The sequence below is a fragment of the Carassius carassius genome, chromosome 40, assembly GCF_963082965.1.
Source record: "Carassius carassius chromosome 40, fCarCar2.1, whole genome shotgun sequence".
NCBI lineage: Eukaryota > Metazoa > Chordata > Actinopteri > Cypriniformes > Cyprinidae > Carassius > Carassius carassius.
The window spans coordinates 2264507-2289860 of NC_081794.1; the positions used below are offsets into that span (position 1 = coordinate 2264507).

The 25354-nt window shown below is 33.9% G+C and overlaps 1 protein-coding gene across 5 annotated transcripts in view; it reads right to left on the reverse strand.

Moving 5' to 3' along the window:
• Positions 1 to 25354, reverse strand: part of abcc3 (ATP-binding cassette, sub-family C (CFTR/MRP), member 3) — a 76304-nt gene that overhangs the window by 14973 nt on the left and 35977 nt on the right. For all 5 annotated transcript variants that reach the window (XM_059531675.1, XM_059531676.1, XM_059531677.1 and 2 more), the window contains exons 5-22: positions 24312 to 24437; positions 22544 to 22605; positions 20080 to 20211; positions 17896 to 18129; positions 14886 to 15063; positions 9749 to 9910; positions 8418 to 8510; positions 7323 to 7526; positions 6964 to 7110; positions 5815 to 5902; positions 5626 to 5692; positions 4223 to 4349; positions 3978 to 4154; positions 2861 to 3028; positions 2502 to 2685; positions 1432 to 1546; positions 896 to 1049; positions 469 to 676 (exon numbers count right to left, since the gene is read on the reverse strand). In XM_059531675.1, the coding sequence (XP_059387658.1) occupies positions 469 to 676; positions 896 to 1049; positions 1432 to 1546; positions 2502 to 2685; positions 2861 to 3028; positions 3978 to 4154; positions 4223 to 4349; positions 5626 to 5692; positions 5815 to 5902; positions 6964 to 7110; positions 7323 to 7526; positions 8418 to 8510; positions 9749 to 9910; positions 14886 to 15063; positions 17896 to 18129; positions 20080 to 20211; positions 22544 to 22605; positions 24312 to 24437 (2626 nt within the window). The remainder of the gene's footprint in view (positions 1 to 468; positions 677 to 895; positions 1050 to 1431; positions 1547 to 2501; positions 2686 to 2860; positions 3029 to 3977; positions 4155 to 4222; positions 4350 to 5625; positions 5693 to 5814; positions 5903 to 6963; positions 7111 to 7322; positions 7527 to 8417; positions 8511 to 9748; positions 9911 to 14885; positions 15064 to 17895; positions 18130 to 20079; positions 20212 to 22543; positions 22606 to 24311; positions 24438 to 25354) is intronic.

Sequence of the window (25354 nt, forward strand, 5' to 3'; positions counted from 1 at the left end):
TAGTTATAATTATATTAGACGCATAGTTGTATATATTATAATCAATATAATTAGAATATAATTATCATAATTTAATATTTTACGAGATTTCTTGAACTTCACATACAGTCTAGACTATATATTTTTTTTTTTTGTAAAAAAGCCTGATGCACCAGTTTTAATACGCAGAATGGAGAATAATAGATTTGAAGTGTTTTAAGCTGTTTCTAAAGTTTGACAGACATGCTCACTTTAACAGAAGCGAGTGAATCTTCATAATTTCTCCTTTTTCATTCCAGTGAAGCAGTAAATGGGTTTGATAAGACTGTTCAGATTTTTTGGGTGAACTGTCCCTTTATGGTGCTTGTGAATGAAATGCTATGACCATGTGTAGTCAGTATTTCTGTGCTTGGTTAAATGACACATTCAGACGAGACTCGTTAGATTAGCATTAGCGTGTCTGTGCACAGAGAGAGTATCTGACCGTACCTTGTGAAATGCCCAGCGCGGCGTACACCCCCACCCTCATGGACACTTGGTCCTGCGTCCGGTTATTCTGTGCATCGTTCGTCCAGTCGCTCAGCCAGAAGTTTGCTCCGATGGAGGCGGCGCTCTGGCAGCCGTACAGGAAACAGATGAAGACAGACAGAAACGGCCCCACGGCCTTCGCATACTCCCAGTACACCTTAAACTTCACCTGAAACACACACAACACACAGAGAAAACACTTTGGTTTGGTTATTTCACAGCATTAAAAAGGAAGTAAAAAAATTCAAATTGAAAGGTTGGGTACTATATATATATATATTTCAAAACGTAGTGTAATGTGGCATCATAGTGAGGTAGAGTTGTGTGCTGTGTTTGTGTGTTTGTTGGACTCTCGTCCTCCACACGAGGGCGATCTGGAGTCACGAACCCGTCCGGTCTCAGCCGTCTCAGCCTGGATGAGTTTCTCCATCTTCAGCTCCTTCTTCTCGGTCGGAGACTCTGGGTGCTTCCTCTCGCTGCAGCGCCGCCGGCGGGACATTTTCTTTGGGTTCTCCAGATCATTAGACATGATGCTCATCTGCCTGCAACAGAGAGACGCACAAACTGATGGGACATCCCAACTCAAACACCCATGCATTTTTTAATCCAAATGTATTAATCCTGTAACATGCATGCATCTATAGGATGATGCTTATTTATAAACATTCAAATAGGAATAAATATAACCGTTGTATATAAATGTCTTTTGTATATTCCACTGAATGTGATATAAGGTGGTTATAAACTGGATATACAGCATGCAAACTGCATTGTGTCATAATTGTATCATATCATAAAGTCACCGAAAAATAAAAGCAGTGTTTGCCGAGAACCAAATTTGTTGTCATCAGAAGTGCTTGTAAAAGGAGATTCACAAAGCCAAAGCAACTGGCAGAGCGAGAGGCATTAGTAATGCATGTGTACCTCATGAACTGTCTGCGCGCCTCATTGACTACAGGCTCGTTATCCACCATATCTGTGTGATTACTGAGAGCATCTTCAGGAAACTCCTCCTCCTCATCATCATCAACCAATGAAACTGAACAACCATCGGGAGTCAGAGTCAGAAAAACATAGTGTAAGACCAAAACTAAAGCAATACTGAGTCATAAATATATTATACATAAATAAACAAATATATAAATACATAACTAATATTTAAAAGTGAACAACATTGTAATATGTATTACAAAAAAATGATAAACAAAATAATAAATAAAAATGAAATGTTTTTATAATAAACAAATTCATATATGTTTTACAAATAAGTATGTATAAATATGTATTATGAAAAAAAAAATTATTTAGAAATATCTGTCAACCAACAAAACTGAAAAACCATTAAGTGTCAAAGTGAATTTCTATAAGATCAAAATGAAAGTTATAATTTTTTACTAAATATATTATAATATTTTAATTAATAATATGTAGAAATAAATAAATATGCAACCAACAAACAAATAAATAATTATTTATTAATATGTATTATAAACAAATAAATACTCAAAATAATCTAAATATATAAATAAATATTCCAATATATGTATTACAAATAAAAATATATATCAATATATCAATTACAAACATTTAATGTGTATTATAAACAAATAAATACTATCTAAATATATGAATGAAAAATATTTCATATGTATTACAAATTAATAAATAAATAAAATTATATATAAATGTAAAAATAAAAAAATACTTGATTATATATTACAACTAAATAAAGAAATCTAAATATATGAATAATGAATAAAAATATATAAATTATAACATAAAAAATAAATATTACAAATATACACACATCTATATTTATTTATTTTTATATATATATATATATATATATATATATATATATATATATATATATATATATATATATATATATATATATATATATTATAACTTAAAAATATAAATATTTACATAAAGATATTTAGGACCACATTTTATAATATGAATAATAAATAATTAATAATTCTCTTACGTACCAATGAGTTCATCGTCTTCAATGATATCTTCGAGAGAGTAGTTTCTGAGGAACTCTGCAAAAGCTCCATTCTGCTTGAGCAGATCCTGGTAGGAGCCCATTTCTGACACGTGTCCGTCCACCATCACCAGGATGTTGTCCACCTGCGGCAGGAAGCTGATCCCGTGGGTCACCAGTATCCGCGTCTGGTGTAAGAACAGCACATTACTTTACCCTGATCTGCTAAATCACATTAAATTCTGACTGTGACAGATGAGAGTGCATCTCATACATGGGTCAATGTTAGACCATTGTCCTGACCACTGCTAGTTCACTCAAATTATTTTCAGGGAAAATGCTCTGAAGTAGTCATGCGCATACCTTTCCCTTGAGGGCTCCTTCAGGCCCGATAACTTTGTCAAAGATGTGTTTGGCGACATGAGCGTCGACGGCAGACAGAGGATCGTCCATCAGATAGACGTCCGCTTCACTGTACAGCGCTCTGGCCAAACTCACTCTCTGCCGCTGACCACCGGACAGATTGATGCCCTACACACACACCATTAATTACATGACATGCTGATAATTACATTACATGACACTGCACATGAACATTAGTAAGCAATAAGGTACGAGAGCCCATTGCTGTACTGTGAATAAGTCACGACTGAAAATAGGTTGTTAGGCAGTTATTCACAATTCAGTAAACCTATGCCTTATTTGCTTTTATAAAATGATTACCACACCATACATAATAAATATTAAAACCAAAAAATTTATGTATTGATACTTTTTTTGAAGTAAGTTGGTTAAATGATTTGTAGCAGTGAATGAAGAGGTATCATATCGATCACAAATGCAGTATGGAGTACCTCAGGGCTCAGTACTAGGGCCGTTACTTTTCACGCTTTACATGTAACCCTTGGGAGATATCATCAGGAAACATGGTGTTAGCTTTCACTGTTATGCTGATGATACTCAGCTCTAGATTTCTTCACGGCCCAGAAAAACATACCAATTTGAAAAACTAACAGAATGCATAGTCAATATAAAAAACTGGATGACGAGTAAATTCTTACTGCTAAATTCTAAAAAAAAAAAGCGGTGTTAATTATTGGACCTAAAACCTCTGCATGTAATAACCTAGAACGCTGTCTAAGACTTGATGGCTGCTCTGTCAATTCTTCGTCATCAGTTAGGAAATAACTAAATAACTAAATAAAATAAACAATAATAATAATAAAAACATTCAAAAGTCATCCATAATTAAAATCAGGGTAATGCACAATTTGTATATAACTATTTGTATAAAATAAACATATTAAACTAGACAGTCCTAGTAACCATACAGCACTATTTAATTAAATATAAAAATAAAAAACAAAGAGGGCATGATTAAATGTTAAAATAATATTAAATATTATAAAATGTATTTTAATATTTTAACTGTATTAAATAAACAGGTGTTAAACTGACATCTTATTCAAAAGTCATGCACCTTCTCTCCGATCTCCGTCTGGTCTCCTCCAGGAAGCACTTCCAGGTCAGGGGTCAGAGCGCATGCCTCCAGCACGCAGTTGTACTTCTGCTCCACGTATGGTCTGCCGAACAAGATGTTGTCTCTGAGCGTGGCGTTCTGGATCCAGGCCTGCTGCGGTACATAAGCCACAGATCCCTACAGGAGGAGACGGGCGTCAAACACAGCATTCCCTGATAAAGACTGATCTAGAGACGAACACACACCCGTATGGAGATCTGACCCTCCTGCTTCTCCATCTCTCCCAGCAGGGCGCACACGAGCGAGGTCTTCCCACAACCCACGTGACCCACGACGGCCAGCAGAGATCCCTGCGGCACCATCACATTAATGCTGCCAACACATCACACGGGTTACTGAGCACTGCTATTAATCAATCACTTCCCCTTTAAGAGAAGCACTATCATGAGGCAGCTTTAAATCTTGTCTTAAGACATCTTAAGGGTAGCTTTAACTTGACTACTGGTTTAATTGTTTTATTTATTTATTTATTTTACAATTTTATTTCATTTTATTATTTGTATTTTTTTGTCTTATTTATCTTAATTTATCTAAAATCTTATTTATTTTGTTTAATTTTTAATTTTTATTAAATTTTTGTATATTTATTGTATTCTATTTAATTTAGTTTATTTATTTATTCTTATTTTCTTATTTATTTTATTCATTTTGTTACATGTTTTGGCTTGTTATATTTTATTATTTTATTTATTTTTTATCATCAATTTTATTTTATTTTTTAAATGTGTTTATTTATTTTATTTTATTTAGCTTATTTTTGCTTAATTTTATTGTTTTATATTTTAATTAATTAATTTTGTATTTGTTGTTTTTTATTTTACAATTTATTTTGTTTTTATATGAAGTTTATTTATTTTTGTTATATTTTTTCTTTTATTTTAAAGTTTAATTTATTCTTCTGTCCTCACATCTTGTGTTGTCTTGTTTCATTTGTTTTGCTTTTGTTGTAAAGCACTTTGAGAAAGCAACATTAAAGGCACTATTTAAAATAAAGCTATTATTTTTGCTCTATTTTTATTTGACACACAACAATGTCTCTCAATAACTGTGCAAATGCACAGCAATCTGTGTGAAAAGATGCATGCAAATGTTTTCTGATTAAGGTTGATACATCAATACATTTGCGCTTTTTCTGAAGGATCAAATTTAGAAACCACACGCATGTAAAAATCACTTAGAAACATGAAAAGTGTCAGGCTAAAATGCCTCTTATATTAACACTAAATAAGTGATCCTAAAATAAGTCATATGTATTTCTGAGAATTATAAATGATGTGCATAAATCTAAATCAGATTCAGCATAGAAATGCAGTAAAGGCCTCTATGAAAGTGCTTGTTTTGTTTAAATTACACTTGGCTTCACCCGAACAATGAATCAAAAGGAACATACAGTAGACACATGTTTGCAACAGGAGGTTATGCATGAAGCCCATATATGGAGATAGTGGGTGTGTATTATGTTAATTAGCATCTGCTGACACACCCTCCTTCATCCAAAATAATGTGTTAGACCTTCTGTCATGAGCACATGTATAAGATCAGCTGCACACCTTATGATGAATGAGAGCCAGTGTTTTGTGAGTCTTACTTGTCAAGAGTGGCTTGGTCTTGTTTGGACCATGAGAACGTCCCGTTAACGACGCTCACGGCGTACTCTGATGAGAGAGAAAGCATGAGTCAAGCTTGCAGAAAGGAAGCTTGCAGACAGCAGAGATTTTACAATGACTCAGCATGAAGAAACTGGAGTCGAGTCTGATTGTTTCAGCATGATGGTTACCTGACGCGTTATTTCTTCTGTCCACGCTCTCTGGATCGAGCTCATCATGACTCAGGAAATCCTGGATGCGTTTTAGAGACACGCTGGCCTGACGGGCGATCACACACAGGAACAATCAGAAATGCTTATTCTGTACGAGCACAAAACATGATGAAGCTGATCTTGATCCAGGAATATTACGCAATTATCTGATACATAGACTAACCCTATTAGGAAGGTCACTTCTGAATATGAACTGAGACCAATTAGTTTATTTAAACTATCTAACTATTTAAAATCTGAACTTTCTGCTGTAGTTCTATATGACAGATGCAGACAGAAAATAAATAATTTTTCCTCACTTTTTTATATGTATGTGTATGTATATATATTTTTTTTCTCAAAATGAAAATTTTATTGTTTTCAACTTTTCTGATCAATTTATAAAAAAATTATTAATTTTATTAATAAATTAATAATTATTTTTATTAAAATGATCTTTTAATTCATAATAAATGATTTATTTTTTGCTTGTATGCCAGATTATATATATATATATATATATATATATATATATATATATATATATATATATATATAAAATCTTATTTAAAATCTTTAATCTTTTTTAAACTTTTATTGTATTGGTATTAATTTAATTTAATTTAATTTAATTTAATTTAATTTAATTTAATTTAATTTAATTTAATTTAATTTAATTTAATTTAATTTAATTTATAAAATCTTATTTAAAATCTTTAATCTTTTTTTAAACTTTTATTGTATTGGTATTAATTTAATTTAATTTAATTTAATTTAATTTAATTTAATTTAATTTAATATATAAAATTTTATTTAAAATCTTTAATCTTTTTTAAACTTTTATTGTATTGGTATTAATTTAATTTAATTTAATTTAATTTAATTTAATTTAATTTAATTTAATTTAATTTAATTTAATTTAATTTAATTTAATTTAATTTAATTTAATTTAATCTCTCTATCTCTGTGACAGATGCTGGCATAAAATATTTTGCCTTACTTTGATAGTCACATAGGCTGTATGTATATGTTATTAATTTAACACTGTGATCGACAGCGTCTGTAATGTCTCTCTAAAGCTAGATTCAGCCTGTAATATTAGTGTAATAAAAGGCAGCGCTGGCTCACTTGTACGATGCTGCTGATGACCTGCGGAAGCATGTTCAGCGGGAACCTCAAGATGTTGAACAGAGACAAAGACACAAAGGCCTTCTCTGCATCCAAAACGTTATCCTCGTCCACATTCACGTACACAGCAAACGTGGTCAGAGCCACCTGAAGCACATCACAGCACAATCATGACAGATAGACTTTAGTCAGCGCTAACAAACTGAAACCAAGAGCACTCTGAGCTTATTAATCACATTGGCTAATGCACTTCTGAAACATGAGCCGGCAACTCGACGCCTAGATAGGGATCTACTGCAAAGATAAGCACTTTGCATTTCCATCAGACACATGAAACCGCACAGAAAGCGATAAGTTACCATGAAGGGTGCGCTGGTCCAGGCCATGGTGGAGAGAGCGCTGAGATACGCCGTCTTGCGCAGCACAGCCAGCTCCTTCTGCCGGATCTGCAGGATCTTCTCCTTGAAGGACACTTCCCAGGCGTAGAGCTTCAGCACCTTTATACCGTTGAGAATCTCGTTCATCAGCTTGATGCGCTCGTCCTTATGCTTCATCTGCTCCACCTGTGCCCACCAATGCAACGAGTTTTGTTCACAGCTCTTGAATTAGAATTTTTATATTGCCCAATTTAGTTCAAGCTAAATTTCTGTCATTTGTATTAGTTTTGGGTTTTATATAGTTTAAATAAAAAATTGCATTCATTTTCATTTTAGTTTAAGTACATCCTAGAGATAAAAACAGAATAAAAGTAGATTAAATAAATTAAATAAAAATGAGAAATGATGAATTGGCAATTACATGGAATAAAATAAGTGTTTTATATATATTATATATTTTATATATATTTATGTATATAAATATTCTTTTTTAATTATTATATATTTTTTTCATTTTGTTTCATGTAACGCCAATGTATTATATTTTTTTATGGTTTTAGTCAACAATAATAATCATTACCATAACGGTGTTCAGCTTACTAGGGTAACCAAACATTGAAATGTATTAATATAAATACAAACTGCCAGCAATATGATGAGTTATTAAGCTAGCATTGACTAAATGTAAAAATTGACCATTTGTGTCAAGTTATTATGCTATTTTATTTCTGTTTAAAAAACAAAAATTATATTATATTATATTATATTATATATATATATATATATATATATATGTGTGTGTGTGTGTGTGTGTGTGTGTGTGTGTGTGTGTGTGTGTGTGTGTGTGTGTGTGTGTGTGTACATTTTATTAACTATAATAAGCCTGGTGTGGTGTGCAGGCAGAAATGACTTCACATGGTGTTTTGTTTCCAGTTTAATTAGTGATCTGTCTCTTTAAGAGGAAACGACGGCTGGCTAGAAACTTCTCCTAAATGTGAAAGTCTGATAAGCATAAGCTGCAAAAACCTCAGAGCAGACGCAGAAACATTGATAAACAACTGAAGAAGCGAGCCAAACCTGGTAGGTTCTGGTCTTCATGGCGATGAAAGCGTTGAGAGGGATCAGCAGAACCATCACAGCCACACCGGCCAGAACCGACGGACCCAGATTCTGAACACCAGACAGAAAACTCTCACACATCTGTGATTCTGTCAGACGTCTCTCTTCACATTTCAGACTGTTACCCAACACAATAACTGGCATATTTGCTTATATTTTAGATAAGATTTATTTTTGAATTATTTTCACTTTCATTTTAGCTTAAGCTTCAGTAATTTGACTAAAGTAGTTTTTGTCATTTTCATTAATTAATTAATTCATTAATTTTCATTACATAATTAAAATGTATTAAACATTTTTTTAAATGGTTTTAGATTAGACTTAGTTAATGATCATTAAATTTGTTATTATTTTATATTCATCTTAATTTAAGATATGTTTTAGTAATTTGTTGTGGTTTGTCATTTTCATGCGTTTTTAAAAAAATGTCTCTGTTTTTCTATTTTAAGAAATTAATTTGTTTTAAGAATGTTTTTTGTTTATAATTATATTACAATTAGTTTATGAATTTTTCTTTAGTTTTAGTTATTTTAGTACTTCAATTTACGTGAAATAAAAATAAATTTCAATACTTTATTTCAATTACTGTTTATTTTATTACAAGTAAAAACAATGTTTTATAAATTTTTTATCATTTTATTTTCCCTTTCATTTTAACTAAAATTGTAATTTTCATTAGTTTTTTTAAATGTTATTTTAATTTCTCTATACTTTATTAATTTAAGAATTATAAATTTAATAATAATCATTATTATTAACAGTCAATTGATTTATGAATTTTCTTTAGTTTTAGTTATTCTAGTACGTCAAGTTAAACTAAATAAAAAATTATCAGTTTCAGTATTTAATTAATTTAGCAAAAAAAAAAAAAAAGGTTTTAGATTAGGTTTCATTAATGATAATAACCCTGATCAACAATATTATTAAAATGATATTGACTGAAGATATACAGAATATTTTAAGAGTGTTGAATTTCAATGGTTCCCGGAAAACACGAACCATTTTTTTTTACTTTTCTTTACAATATTGTTCCCTTACATACTGCCTTAATGTAAAAAAATAAAAATAAACTAAATTCTCTTTTAAAAGCGGTCAAGCCTATTTGTTTCACTAATAACTATGCATGATTACATTGACAAAAGCATTAAAGATTTACATTAACTATCTCTTTTAAGAACAAAACCTGCGGCACATTTTATAAGAGAAACATTCTGTATGAATATGATTATCCTTTGAGCAACAGAAGGCAGAGGAAGCCTGTAAATGTGTTGAAATGTGTGGCGCTGTACCTGCCAGAGGAAGAAGAGTGCCAGGATGATCTGCAGCGGCGCTGACCACAGCATGTTCAGGAAAGTGACGAGATCCATGAAGCGCTGGGCGTCCACAGACATCAGGTTCACCACCTCCCCGACCGTGGACGAGCGCTTGGCCTCGTTCGTGATCACTAGAGCCTGCAGAGACACCACAAACTCTCAGAAACGGCACAGAATGCATCGGTGATTCAGCTGCTGAAAAAGTCTTAAATAATAATGAAAAAACTCAGTGCTGTCAAAGGATTAATTGCGATTAATCGCATCCAAAATAATTTTTTCCTTTTACATTCTATATGTGTGTATACTGTCTATATGTATTATGTCTATATAAATACAAACACATGCATGCATATATTTAAGAAAAATATTTTATTGTCCTATGTTCGATATATTTATATATAATACAAAATATAAGAATATGAATATATAAGTGTATAACAATTCTTTTCGAAATATATTCTTTATGTGAGTGTATTTATATATACATAATCAGAGCCAGATTATCCATAAGGGCACTTGGACCAGTGCCACCAACCATTCACAACAACTAGGGGCGCACCACATGACACAAGCTTTAAAAATATTTTTCGTAAATTGTTTTATTACTAACTCGAAATTCTTGAAAGACCATACATAACTCGTTTATGAACACTAACTTAACAATAATAATAAAAATAATAATAAATTATAAATAAATAAAGATTACATGACCACTATCAGTCCCCCCCTTCCGTCCCCAACCTGTCAGAGTTGAGTTGGTCCACAACAAGTACGCGCAAATGTGTAATTTTTTTTAACGGCTACAGAAAATGAATTAAAATGGATGGACATCAATTGAGTGGTTTTGCAAAAAGAAAGTTAAAGAAAGACAAGGACGCTAGACGTTTAGCTACAATTCAAAATGTTTCAGGGATCGAACATTTTTTTTTAAACGAGTGAAGAATGAGCTCAGGACGACAATGACACAGAAGCGATCGACTGCACTGTCCCTTGTTTACCATTGAAGTTAAAGTTAAAACATTACCATCTCCAGCCGCGAGAGGTAATGTTTTCTCTTGGTTTTTGGTTCTAAATAAATGCGACTTATAGTCCAGTGCGACTTATATGTTTTTTTCCTTGTCATGACGTATTTTTGGACTGATGCGACTTATACTTAGGTGCGACTTATAGTCCGAAAAATACGGTAGTTGGACAAGTTAATAAATTACATTTGAGAAATCACCTTAATTGTGGTTAGAGAGTTTGACTCCTAACCCTATGGTTGTGGGTTCGAATCTTGGGCCAGCAATACCACGACTTAGGTGCCCTTGAGCAAGGCACTGAACCCCCAACTGCTCCCCGGGCGCCGCAGCATAAATGGCTGCCCACTGCTCTGGGTGCGTGTTCACGATGTGTCTGTGTTCACTGCTCTGTGTGTGTGCACTTTGGATGGGTTAAATGCAGAGCACGAATTCTGAGTATGGGTCACCATACTTGGCTGAATGTCACTTCACTTTCACTTTTTCATTATGTCTGATGGGGGGGGGGGTGCTTTTGAGGTTTAGTGCCCAGGGGCACCACACTGTCTTAATACGGCCCTGTACATAATAAATATACACAGTACACCAACATATAGAAAGTGAACAAAAACTTTTATTTTGCATGCGATTAATCAAAACAAATATGCAAGGCACATATCTGCATAAACTGGAAAAATCTCTCTTTTCATTCTCGTAATACAAAACAACTACTGATTTAATTTGACTTTTAATTCAGATTGATTTTATCAAGCTTTATTTGTGATAATTCAACTTAAAGTGGGCAAAAAGGTTAGTGATTAATAATAAGACAGCTGTAATAAAATGCCACACAACAAAAAAGTGCCAAATCATTAATTCAATTTTGAGCTGCTAAAAATGTTCAGTAAAAAGTAATAATAAATAATATCTCTGTAGCAGTCAAACAGGTTTCCACAAACCAGCATTGACTGCAAAAAAATATTTTTTTTAAATCAATCCAAAAAACAACTAATTTCTACTTCAATTTCAACAACATTTTTCATGAGCAATTCGTAGAATTCGGGTAGAAAAAGTAATAAATATTACTATCTCTGTAGCTGTCAAACTTGTTTCAATTTTAACTCTATTTTCTGAACCTGTAATTTAAAGTAGTTCAGTATTAAATAATAATAAATAATACCTTTACTGTTGTCAAACAGGTTTCCACAAACCAGCACAGATTGTCACAATTCAAAAACAACTAATAATTAAATCTCTACTTTGATTTTAACTAGATTTTACATTAACATTTCAATATAAAGGGGTTGAAAAAGTTTTGTAATAAATAATAATACATAATATTTGTGTAGTTTCCACAAACCAGTAAAAATAGTAAAAATCTTTATTTTTCATTGTCACGATCAAATAACAACTAATCATTTCATTTCTACTTTTCAACTTAATTTTCTGCCAAAGTAATTTAAGGTGGATAAAAAAAATAATAAATACAAATAAATAATGTCTGTTGTTGTCAAACAAGTTTCCACAAATCAGCATAAACTCTAAAAATATTTATTTTTATAGTCATAATGCATTAACAACTACTAATTTAATTAATGTCAACTAAATTTTGCCGTCAGCAAATACATTTAAAGTTTATAGTAATAAATAATAATAATAATATCTCTGTAGTTGTTAAACAGGTTTCCACAAACCAAAACAATAATGTAAAATGTAAAAAACTAAAAAAGTTATTTTTATTGTCATAATGCAAAAACGATTAGAATAATTTAATTTAACAAGATTAAAAATTCTGTAATAAATAATAATAAATACATACAATGTGGGTTGTAACTTTGACACAATTATTTAGGATTAAAAAAAAATCATAAATAAATTGATAATTAACCCCGTTTTACATTTTTGTGGACTATTTTTTTACAGTGTAACAGGTTTGTTTTTTTTGCAGCTTATCTTCCACAAAAGGTCTAAACCAACAGAGCTATAAAAACCTAAAAAAGTTTCTACTAGAAAAAGTTTGTACTACGTTTTGGGCGATGTAATATGGAATACCATTTCATACATGCATGCTACATGAACATGCTAGCCGTTCAGTACCACAGAATAAACAAATATCAAAGTAGTTATTGCATTGAACTGTTGATGCATTTCAATGTTTTTTCTAATGCAATATCTTATGACGACGCAGAATTTCAGGAATATTTCACACCCACGAGTTATTACGCAGATCTGGGGTAAAAGTGCACATGTGTGAAAGTGCACCGTCACCCTTACACCACACCTACCACAACTCAAATCTTTATTCTATTCAGTTCTTTTACTCGTGTGGAGTAGAGTAGTAGAGCAGAGGTCAGACGGCAAAATCACACAAAGGCTGGAGTTTATTTAAATCACTGTCTGTCATCGTGACTCTCAGCACAATGTCATGCTGGAATTAACATTAAAACACAGTTTTAGAAGTTAATATATTGTTTCATTTTTTTCTGCACGTCTAATTTTTTTTTTATGCATTTTTGAAGTACTTGTTAAACTGTGAGTGCAAATAAAAAACAAACTACTGTCATACAGAATAAGCATGTTTTCCAGTGGTATATGTGTATTTAAGTACTGTGAAGTAATTTAGCCTTTATCTCACAATATTCAGCAGAAGGTTTAATGCTTATATTGTAACTGTAACTCTGACAGTCACAGTAATATAGTCAGAACAGGGATAACACATTCGAGTGCAAGTATCTGTTGACATAAGCTCGAGTATCCGTGTTTAGAGTTTTCCTTGAGGCTCAATGCACTTTCTTTGACTTGAACCCAACTACATTTATAAAAATAAAAGGTCAAACCTGTAATACTAGAGCATGGAAAGTTCATTTGAGTTTGGAAAGGTACAGTTTCTGATATAATCAATGAACTGTCAAAGCCCTACTGTATAACTAGCATTTTGTCACCATTTACTCATGTGGGTCCTATCCGGAAGATCTTTTCCGCCGATGAATAAACAATAAAAATGGCTAACTGTGACTTTTTTATCTTAGGATTCTGACTTTCTTTCTTGCAATTACAAGTTTATATTTGCCAAATGTTGTTTTTGACTTTTTTTTGTCATGCAATTCTGTGTTTATAAATATCTCCGGGTTTCAAGATAAAAGTTTGTAATTTTCAACACCTTTTTTTAATCCCATGGCAAAAAAATAAAAATAAAAAAAACATTCCACAGGTTACAGACCAGTATGCAGTACTTGTATGTACTATGATGTTTCGAATAATTATATAGTTCTTATTATTTACTCCTATTAAGATATATGTGTCCCTGGAGCACAAAAGCAGTCTTGAGTCTCTGGAGTATATTTGTAGCAATAGCCAAAAATAGATTGTATGGGTCAAAATGATAGATTTTTCTTTTACGCCAAAAATCATTAGGACATTAAGATCATGTTCCATGAAGATATTTTGTAAATGTTCTACTGTAAATATATTAAAACTTAATTTTTTTTTAGTAATGCACATTGCTAAGAACTTCATTTGAACAACTTTAAAGATGATTTTCTCAATATTTAGATTGTTTTCTCTTTTGCACCCTTTCTCTTTTAGTTGTATCTCAGACAAATATCGTCAGATCATAACAAACCATGTTTTAGTAACAAACAAAGCTTATTTATTCAGCATTCAGATGATGTATAAATCTCCATTTTGAAAAATTGACCCTGATGCCTGGTTTTGTGGTCCAGGGTCACATATATGGTTCACCAAAAATGTCATAATTTACTCATTAAATATTGCATTGCTTGTATGTGTAATGCATTTAATTCTTCTGTGTGACACAAAAGAAGGTGTTTCGAAGAACGAGTCCACTGACATCCAAGAAAATCTTTTTTATCTATATATAAGATATATTTATATATTTTTATATATTAAAATATCTTCTGTCACACAAGTTTGCAAATAAATGACAGCAGAATTAAAATTTCTGAGTCAACAACCCCTTTAACCTACACCATTTGTGATCAGTCACTTCACTGAAAAGACTCTTCTGGTCGGCCAGCACTAACCAGCATGAACCAGTCTTTATTATAATTTATTTGTTATTGAGTGAGTCTTTATTCTCAGAGAGACATCTGTACCTTCCTGTAAATGGCTCCGATGATTCCCGAGCGCAGCCTCATGCCTGTCACAAAGCAGTACTGAAAGTGCTGATGCAGGATGAGGGTCTGTAAGAGGGAAGTGCCGAACATCAGGAACGCCAGCGAGTAACCCCACCACAGCGGGGCATTGGACTGTTTGGTGAACTCAATCAACATCCTGATAATAAAAGGAGAATCACGTTAAAAACACACCTCTCTCCATTGTGGTTTCCATATATCATCAACTGTAGACACTACCAGGCAAAAGTTTGGCATTGGATGTTTTTTTTTTTTTTTAAAGAAGTCTCATCTGTTCACAGAGTATATGTTTATTTGACAGAAAATATAGTAAAAAATTCTAAATATTATTACAATTTGAAATATCTGTTTTCAACGTGAATATCTGTTAAAATGTAATTTATTCCTGTGATCAAAGCTGAATTTTCAGCATCATTACTCTAGTCTACAGTGTCACAAGTTTCAAATAAATGCTGATCTTTAGAACTTTCTGTTCATCAAAGAATCCTGAAAAATATCACAGTCTCCACAAAAATATCGGTTTTCAACACAGATAATAATCAGAAATGTTTCTTTCTCAGCAAATCAGCAAATTATTCTGATTTCTGAGGATCATGTGACACTGAAGACTGGAGGAATGATGCTGAAAATACAGCTGTGCATCTCAGAAATAAATTACGTTTAACATATACAGTCAGGTCCATAAATATTGGGACATCGACACAATTCTAATCTTTTTGGCTCGATACACCACCACAATGGACTTGAAATGAAACGACCAAGATGTGCTTTAACTGCAGACTTCCAGCTTTAATTTGAGGGTATGTACATCCAATCAGGTGAACGGTGTAGGAATTACAACAGTTTGTATATGTGCCTCCCACTTTTTAAGGGACCAAAAGTAATGGGACAGATTAACAATCATAAATCAAAATCTTTCACTTTTTAATACTTGGTTGCAAATCCTTTGCAGTCAATTACAGCCTGAAGTCTGGAACGCATAGACATCACCAGACGCTGGGTTTCATCCCTGGTGATGCACTGCCAGGCCTCTACTAGAACGGTCTTCAGTTCCTGCTTGTTCTTGGGGCATTTTCCCTTCAGTTTTGTCTTCAGCAAGTGAAATGCATGCTCAATCAGATTCAGGTCAGGTGATTGACTTGGCCATTGCATAACATTCCACTTCTTTCCCTTAAAAAACTCTTTGGTTGCTTTCACAGTATGCTTCGGGTCATTGTCCATCTGCACTCTGAAGCGCCGTCCAATGAGTTCTGAAGCATTTGGCTGAATAGGAGCAGATAATATTGTCCGAAACACTTCAGAATTCATCCTGCTGCTTTTGTCAGCAGACACATCATCAATAAATACAAGAGAACCAGTTCCATTGGCAGCCATACATGCCCACGCCATGACACTACCACCACCATGCTTCACTGATGAGGTGGTATGCTTTGGATCATGAGCAGTTCCTTTCCTTCTCCATACTCTTCTCTTCCCATCACTCTGGTACAAGTTGATCTTGGTCTCATCTGTCAATAGGATGTTGTTCCAGAACTGTGAAGGCTTTTTTAGATGTTGTTTGGCAAACTCTAATCTGGCCTTCCTGTTTTTGAGGCTCACCAATGGTTTACATCTTGTGGTGAACCCTCTGTATTCACTCTGGTGAAGTCTTCTCTTGATTGTTGACTTTGACACACATACACCTACCTCCTGGAGAGTGTTCTTGATCTGGCCAACTGTTGTGAAGGGGTTTTTTTTCACCAGGGAAAGAATTCTTCGGTCATCCACCACAGTTGTTTTCCGTGGTCTTCCGGGTCTTTTGGTGTTGCTGAGCTCACCGGTGCGTTCTTTCTTTTTAAGAATGTTCCAAACGGTTGATTTGGCCACACCTAATGTTTTTGCTATCTCTCTGATGGGTTTGTTTTGTTTCTTCAGCCTAATGATGGCTCGCTTCACTACTAGTGACAGCTCTTTGGATCTCATATTGAGAGTTGACAGCAACAGATTCCAAATGCAAATAGCACATTTGAAATGAACTCTGGACCTTTAATCTGCTCCTTGTAAATGGGATAATGAGGGAATAACACACACCTGGCCAAGGAACAGCTGAGCAGCCAATTGTCCCATTACTTTTGGTCCCTTAAAAAGTGGGAGGCACATATACAAACTGTTGTAATTCCTACACTGTTCACCTGATTTGGATGTACATACCCTCAAATTAAAGCTGGAAGTCTGCAGTTAAAGCACATCTTGGTCGTTTCATTTCAAATCCATTGTGGTGGTGTATAGAGCCAAAAAGATTAGAATTGTGTCCCAATATTTATGGACCTGACTGTATTCACATAGAAATCTGCTATTTTAAATTGTAACAATATTTCACAGTTCTACTGTATTTTTGATCCAATAAATGCGTAATTATTTCAAACTTTTGACTAGAAGTGCCTGATTCAAAATAGTAAAAAGGACTATAGAGAAACATATTTGCATTTGGTTTGCATTGCAAAACACAGACAGAGAGTGTGAAGAGCACATATGTGAAGAAAGTAAAACAACATGCAAACGATTCTGCAGGCTTCTATGGAAAACAGCAATATAAAAGATATTTTTTACACCACATTCCAGCTAATCTGCGTAATTTGTGTTTGCTCTTCCTGTTACAAGCAAACGGAATAAATCCATGCGTATAATAAAACCCAGGTCTAGGTAAATGTTAAAGGAACAGCAGCTACTGTGACAAATAATATTACAGCTGTTCTGACTAAATCAATACCTTCAATTTATTAATCATGAATCATAATATCAGCAGCTACCATGCATGAAAACGGAAGTGAACATGTTGTGTGAATAACCAGTGCAATAGAGCGAACGTCAATGTAAACCTCACTTACTGGCAGCTTTATCCTGATGTGTGTGATATCACTACCTTCCCTATCGTAAAATCATTACTAATTGTGACTATAGTGATCCTCTCTGGCTGGGAATGATGCTTTACCTGAGCAGCTGAGGGTTCACGAAGGTAATAAGATCCTGCAGGAGTTTGAAAGCGGAGCCGATGAGGAAGTAGGGCCCGAAGGCCCTGAGAAGGGCCCGCAGGAACGAAGGCTGCCGTGCCTCCTTCCTCTTGGACAGCAGAACCTCCTTCTCCTCCGGACTGACGCTCACATGGTTGGGTTCAGCGTCCGGGCCTGCCTTCCTAAACGCGGCCTGCTCCTTCACACTCGGCTCACTGCACAGACAAACAATAACGGATGATCTTCTGAGGTTTAAATGACTCTTTCAGCAGCTACGTCAAGGTCACGGGTTCGATTTCCAGTGAATGCATGAACTGAACAAATAGAAGCATGAATGTAAATGCATTAGTTTTGGGAAATCAAAACGCAAAGCTGAACCTGGACTCAAGTGTCATCCTACACTAGTGGCACCAAAAACACCTGCAAAAATAACTATTTTTCACGCCCTTTCAAAACGATGCTTTGGCAAAATACCCTTCCATTATATTAATGTATCACACAAGCTGCCAGTAATGAAAACAGAAGCTCACCATGCACGTATGAACGTTTAAAAATTACAATACACAACAGAAATTCTGAGAGAGAGAGAAAAAAAAACGCATATTGCACTATAATTGTAAAAAAAAAAAAAAAAAAAAAAAAAAAGTATTACATGTTTTGATGAATTCAATTAATTAGGTGGGCTGTCAATCGATTAAAAAATTAACTAATCACACATTTTAGTGTAATTAATCACGGTTAATTGCATATTAATATAGTTATATTGTCATTTCACATTGAATTTCCAAATTAATGTAGGAACAACAAAGAAGGTACATATTAAATATGTGTTTAATGAAATCTTTTTACTAAGCAGCCTATTATTAATTAAGGCATCATTAATAGCAATATGGCTACAGAATGATGTCTCTATTTAATGCACTTTTTCCTCAATATTAGCCATTAATTATAGAAATTCAACATTACAGTATAACTGATTAATTTATTATTATTTTTAACCTTCAATAGGCTTTGAAAAATATTAGAAGTAAACTTAATGCAGTCTTCACATAAAACTACACATTTAAATTATATTTCAAATACTTAAATTATATTTTTGAATGACAGATTTTCTTTTGTTCTTTGATTTTTATCAATAGGCGCGTTTCTATTACCCTTCACATTGCTTCAAAAATGTTTTTTATGCACGCATGAGGTGGTTTTTCAGGCAAAGCGAAAAATAGTTAATTAGCAAAACTGCATTGGAAACGGCTATGATATGACCAATGAAGCTGACTGCGGTCTATGGTTTATTCCAGCCGCGCCATGCTGTAAAGATACACACATACATCTTCTTTGAATAAATATAGCCAAAATCCAACCAAAGTCCTTTGCCATGACTATTCGCGAGAGGCAAAAGATTACATTTTAGTAGCATAACATTGGTTTCGCGCATAATGACAGACTGCAGCAGGCTTCACTTTAAAAGCAGCACTGTCTCTTTAAAACTTGATGCAGATAACGTGGACTTGACAGATATCTGGGCTTTCTCCCAGTTCTCTACTGTCATATAAGACTTTTAAATGTATGCTTAAAGGGTCAACAAAAATGGGCACATTAATCGCACAATTAAAACTGAAAGAAAAAAAAATGGAATTTGAAATTTTGGAAGAAAAAAAACTGTAGCTTAGTGTTACTGTCACGAATCGCACACACAAACAGAGAGATCCAGTTGCAGTGCTTTATTAGGAGAATCCAAAAATCCAAATCCAGTCAGGCAAAGGGTCAATATCCAGAAAGGCAGTCCAAAACAAGAAACACGACAAACACTGGGGAACACGAAAAAGAAGGGTTAAATAATCCAAGGACCCCATGAAAATGATAGAAACAAACAGTCTATATAAGGACAGGTGAAAACAATGAAAGTGGGAACAGCTGAGTGCAATTAACAGGTGTGCAATTAACAGTGATGAAACGGACAGAGGCTTGTGGGAAATGCAGTACCTGCAGTGGGGTGACTATATGGGGAAGTGAGACCACTAGTGGACACCCAGCGAAACACAGACCAGACACTGTGACAGTTTATTACTATAAACAAGAAATGACACTCGCAGCCTTTTTAATTGACCCAATGTGCCACTAAACCAAATGTAAAACTTCATTTTCTGTTTTAATGCATACTGTACCTCTGTGCTTTGGATTTCTCCACCTCCCATTCACTGAGCAGATTGGGAACCACCAGTTCTGAACTGTCTTGCTTGTTCAGCGACCAGAGGTCTTTATTCTCCAGTGGGGATTTATAGCCTTTGATCGCCATGCTGTAAAACACAAACAAACATCTGTCTTAGAAACACCTTCAAACAAGAATTCTTCTAGCATTGGACATTAATTTTTCTGTGCTTTTATTTCTGTTGTTTATGTCGAATTAAAGGGACAGTTCACCCAAAAACGGTTCTGTCATCATTTACTCATCCCCATGTTTTTTATCCTCTACAGAATCCAAATACTGTAAGACGATATTTTGAAGAACCTATTCATTTCTTTAAAAATAATTATTCTTTTATGTTTCAGAGAGGAGAGAAAATCCTAGAGGCTTGGGACAGATATGAGACCATGTCAATTTTTTGGTGAACTATCCCTTTAAATCTTACACTTTGGCTTGAGAGAAAACATTTGGGCTAAAAGAAATGTAAACTAAACAAATTCAGGTTATACAAATGTTGTGGAAATGTTGTTGTGAAATGTTTATAAAAGTTATAAACATCCAGTTTTATTCTTCTTGATTAGAACGTTGTCTAAAGTTACAAAAACGTTTCTATCACAACATTCTACCAGCTTTATTTCGACCCCAAATGTAACACAATTTGAAAGTTTACTTTTAATATTCTAAGAACTTTAAAAAGTCCAATTCACTTGTCATGTGCAAATATCATCAAAGAGTTGAATGTATATTCAGAATGTTTATTGAATGTACATCAAATTTTAAAGGGTTAGTTCACCGAAAAATGAAAATTATGTAATTAATAACTTACCCTCATGTTGATCCAAACCCGTAAGACCTCAGTTTATCTTCGGAACACAGTTTAAGATATTTTAGATTTAGTCCGAGAGCTCTCAGTCCCTCCATTGAAGCTGTGTGTACGGTCTACTGTCCATGTCCAGAAAGGTAAGAAAAACATCATCAAAGTAGTCCATGTGACATCAGAGGGTCCGTTAGAATATTTTGAAGCATCGAAAATACATTTTGGTACAAAAATAGCAAAAACTACGGCTTTATTCAGCATTGTCTTCTCTTCCGTGTCTGTTGTGAGAGAGTTCAAAACAAAGCAGTTTGTGATATCCGGTTCGCGAACGAATCACTCGATGTAACCGGATCTTTTTGAACCAGTTCACCAAATCGAACTGAATCATTTCAAACGGTTCGCGTCTCCAACACGCATTAATCCACAAATGACTTAAGCTGTTAACTTTTTTAAGGTGGCTGACATTTCCTCTGAGTTCAAACAAACCGATATCCCTGAGTAATTCATTTACTCAAACAGTACACTGACTGAACTGCTGTGAAGAGAGAACTGAACAAGTCAAGAACCGGTTGCATCGGTTTTCGGATCACCAGTAATTCTTTTTTTTTTACAGTTCGATTCAATAAACCGGTTGAAGAAAATGATTCACCGGTTCTTTTGCGCTCGACGTAATGATTCTTGATTCAAGCCTTCGGTTTACCTGGGCACATAACATTAGCACAGAATCAGTTCTGAATCAATCACTAAAAGAATCAGTTCGGTTCATGCGCTCTGTGTGTCGGTCTGTTTCACACTGAATCACACATGCGCAGTATCATCAGCTCCTCGGTTCTCGAATCGGACGCATCTGACAGAAACGATTCTTCACTCGTGAACGAGTCATTATCTGGCTTGGCTCGGTGTTCATCTTCAGTTCTCTCTTCACAGCAGTTCAGTCAGTGTACTGTTTGAGTAAATGAATTACTCAAATATTGGTTTGTTTGAACTCAGAGGGAGTGTCAACCACATTAAAAAAGTTAACAGCTTAAGTCATTTGTGGATTAATGCGTATTGGAGACGCGAACCGTTTAAAATGATTCAGTTCGATTTGGTGAACTGGTTCAAAAAGATCCGGTTACATCGAGTGATTCGTTCGCGAACCAGATATCACAAACTGCTTTGTTTTGAACTCTCTCACAACACACACGGAAGAGAAGACAATGCTGAATAAAGCTGTAGTTTTTGCTATTTTTGTACCAAAATATTTTTTTAATGCTTCAAAATATTCTAACTGACCCTCTGATGTCACATGGACTACTTTGATGATGTTTTTCTTACCTTTCTGGACATGGACAGTAGACCGTACACACAGCTTCAATGGAGGGACTGAGAGCTCTCGGACTAAATCTAAAATATCTTAAACTGTGTTCAAAAGATAAACTGAGGTCTCACGGGTTTGGATCAACATGAGGGTAAGTTATTAATTACATAATTTTCATTTTTCGGTGAACTAACCCTTTAATGAAGCTATAAGAATGTTCCATACACCTTAATTTAGGAACGTCTTGTCCTAAAATTTATATAACATTAGTGTAGGTTGTGAGAACAGCTTTTTACATTAGATTATATTTTACTTCATATTACTCACCTAGTAAACCACCAAAAGGTCATTTTGGAGAGGAAACCAGCAGTGATTTCTGGACAAGCATTCTGAAAATCCAAAAAAAACACCACAGGCACTTTTTAGTTTGCTGTTCTGACCTTTCTAATGTTCAAAGATCCACATAATCTACAGTTGATGGCACTAAATCATTCTTTTATTCATTCTTGTTTTTTGAAAGCATGACGGTTACTGCTTGCCCTAGATCACACACACGTACACACGAGCACGAGCACACACACACTTAGTGTTGTCAAAAGACCCGGTACTTCGGTACCAAGTCGGTACTAAAAAAATGTAAATGTGACGGTACCAGGTTTCTTTAAGTACCGGTAGTACCGAGGTCCCGTTCAAACCCGGTTCAGCGCTATGATTTCCGCGAAGCAAAAAACGAGGATGGAATCTCAAAATCCAGTCATGAAAATTAAACTTACATTTTAATATGGACAGTCATGGAATTTGTCAAAGTTAGCATAAATTAATCAAATCAAATCTCCATGTGGACCAGTATCTGTAAATGTTAAGCCGCAAAAGTTGTTTGAAATATGAATCCGTGTTCTGCGCGTCTCTGTGTGAATTAATGAATGGCAGAGACGTGCGGGTTTGTTTACTACATAGACTGAAGCGCATGACGCTTGCATTAATTTCAGCATTTGAGCTTCAGAATTCTCTCTCCATCAAGCGATCTGAACTTTTCAGTTCATCTCAATGGACGCACAGCGCACCGGTATTTGACGCTCTGTAAACTCTTTGTGAAGGCGCACGACTCACCGTCGCTTTACTGATAGCGCTGTTTCTCACACATGCAAAGAGAGCGAGAGCGAGAGTCTTACCACGCTGAATCGACACGCTATATGTAAACTATTCTTTGTTGTCTTCTCCTGTAAAAATAATGGAGTTCATTTAGAATTATTCATATTCATTTTCGAACAAGCAGAAGACATACCGGTTTCTCCGGTAGTGGGCGGAGCTAATGCGCAAATGGCAATTTCATTGGCTGGCGCTGATCTAGTACCGTCCCTGTTTTGATTTCAGCAAATCAGTTTGAACGAACGCAGACAACGTGATTAATATTCATGAACCCAGCAGCTCATCATTTCATAGTGCATTGTATATACATTAGTATGATAGTAGAATTAGTAGTAGTATTATCTTTTAATAATAATTAATATGATCTATTACTATTTTTTTTACAGAAACCCTCAATGACCAAAAATATCTTAAGCATCACCACCAGTCTTAAGTTCAGTTAAAATGACAAATATGCATTCATTAGGCCTAAAAGTTAATTTTTACATAATGGCATTTTACATAAAGGCATAGAAATATTACTATTATTTAGTAAAATGTATGTGATACTGCTACTACTGTTGAAAAAAATTATAAGACTTTATTTTTTAAAGAAATAAAATCACAATATTTCTTCCATGTTTTAATTTTAATAGCAAATCCCCTTTATTTACCAAAAATAAAATGTGTTTAAATTTCATAAATTTAAAGACAAATTAGATTTGGGTGAAACTTGTTTACTGTTTTTCATAATTATATAACTTGTAGAAAAACTTTAAACACAATTGTGAATAAGTATAAAGAAATAAGTGCTTGTAAATTAGTGCTAAAAAGTTTTTTCTTTTTTATTAGCATATTTTTGTGTTTTGCTTTGGTACCAAAATTGGTACTGAGAACCGTGGATTTTCACTGGTATCGGTACCGAATACTGAAATTTTGGTACCGTGACAACACTACACACACTTACAGGATCTGTGACCACGCTGGAGAAGAGAGGAGGCTTTTCATTGAAGCATGATAGGATGAGTTGAATCAGGGTGAGGCCGAAGTAAATGTAGAACATGGTGAACCGCAGCTTGTCTTCAACCCCGTTCTGAAAACAGAGAACGCTGCTTTATCAAGTAATCGTAACATCTCTACACGCCGCATCACAAACCCTCTCAGCCCTGAGTGTGTCCTTATTCCTCACAACCCTGCTCTTTATGAAATCTAGCTCTTATTTGATTTCAGAACAAGCCTGTTCACATCAGGCTCTCACCCCACACTCACACCATCAGTCACGCTTTCTGTCAGGATGGTCGAGACGCTCAAACAATGAGTGATGTTTTGAATAATGTCCCAACATTTTGAGGAAATTGACCTACAAAGAGCTGACTTTTAGTTGTATATCCTCATCATGCTTACAGAGAAAGTATTTTAAAACGACTGAATCTTTATAACATAAACACCATGTGATAAAATATCTGAAACTAATTATAATGCAGATATTAATATTCTAAACAATGTAAATGCACACCATGCACAAACATTATTCATATTATGAGTTTATCTGACAATTTGGAATGCAAAACATGCGTGAGCCATGTTAATATTATTAAATTAATATATCTGAAAAATGTAAGTACACAACATGCACAAACAATATTAAAATGAATAAATTAATATGTCACCATGGAGAACATATAATAGTATTCAACTAATATACAGTATCTGAAAAATGTATAATGCACACAACGTGCACAAGAAACGTTAATAGTATTAAATATAACTAAAAACTCAAAATGCAAAACATCCAGAAAAAATATTAATATTATTTAGTGCTGTCTAGTGATTAATCAGACATATTAATTTAATAATATTAGTGCTGTCAAATGATTAATCATGATTAATCGCATCCAAAATAAAAGTTTTTGTTTACATAAAATATGTATGTGTACTGTGTTCATTTATTATGTATTTATAAATACACAAACATACAGTATATATTTTGAAAATATTTACATTAATATA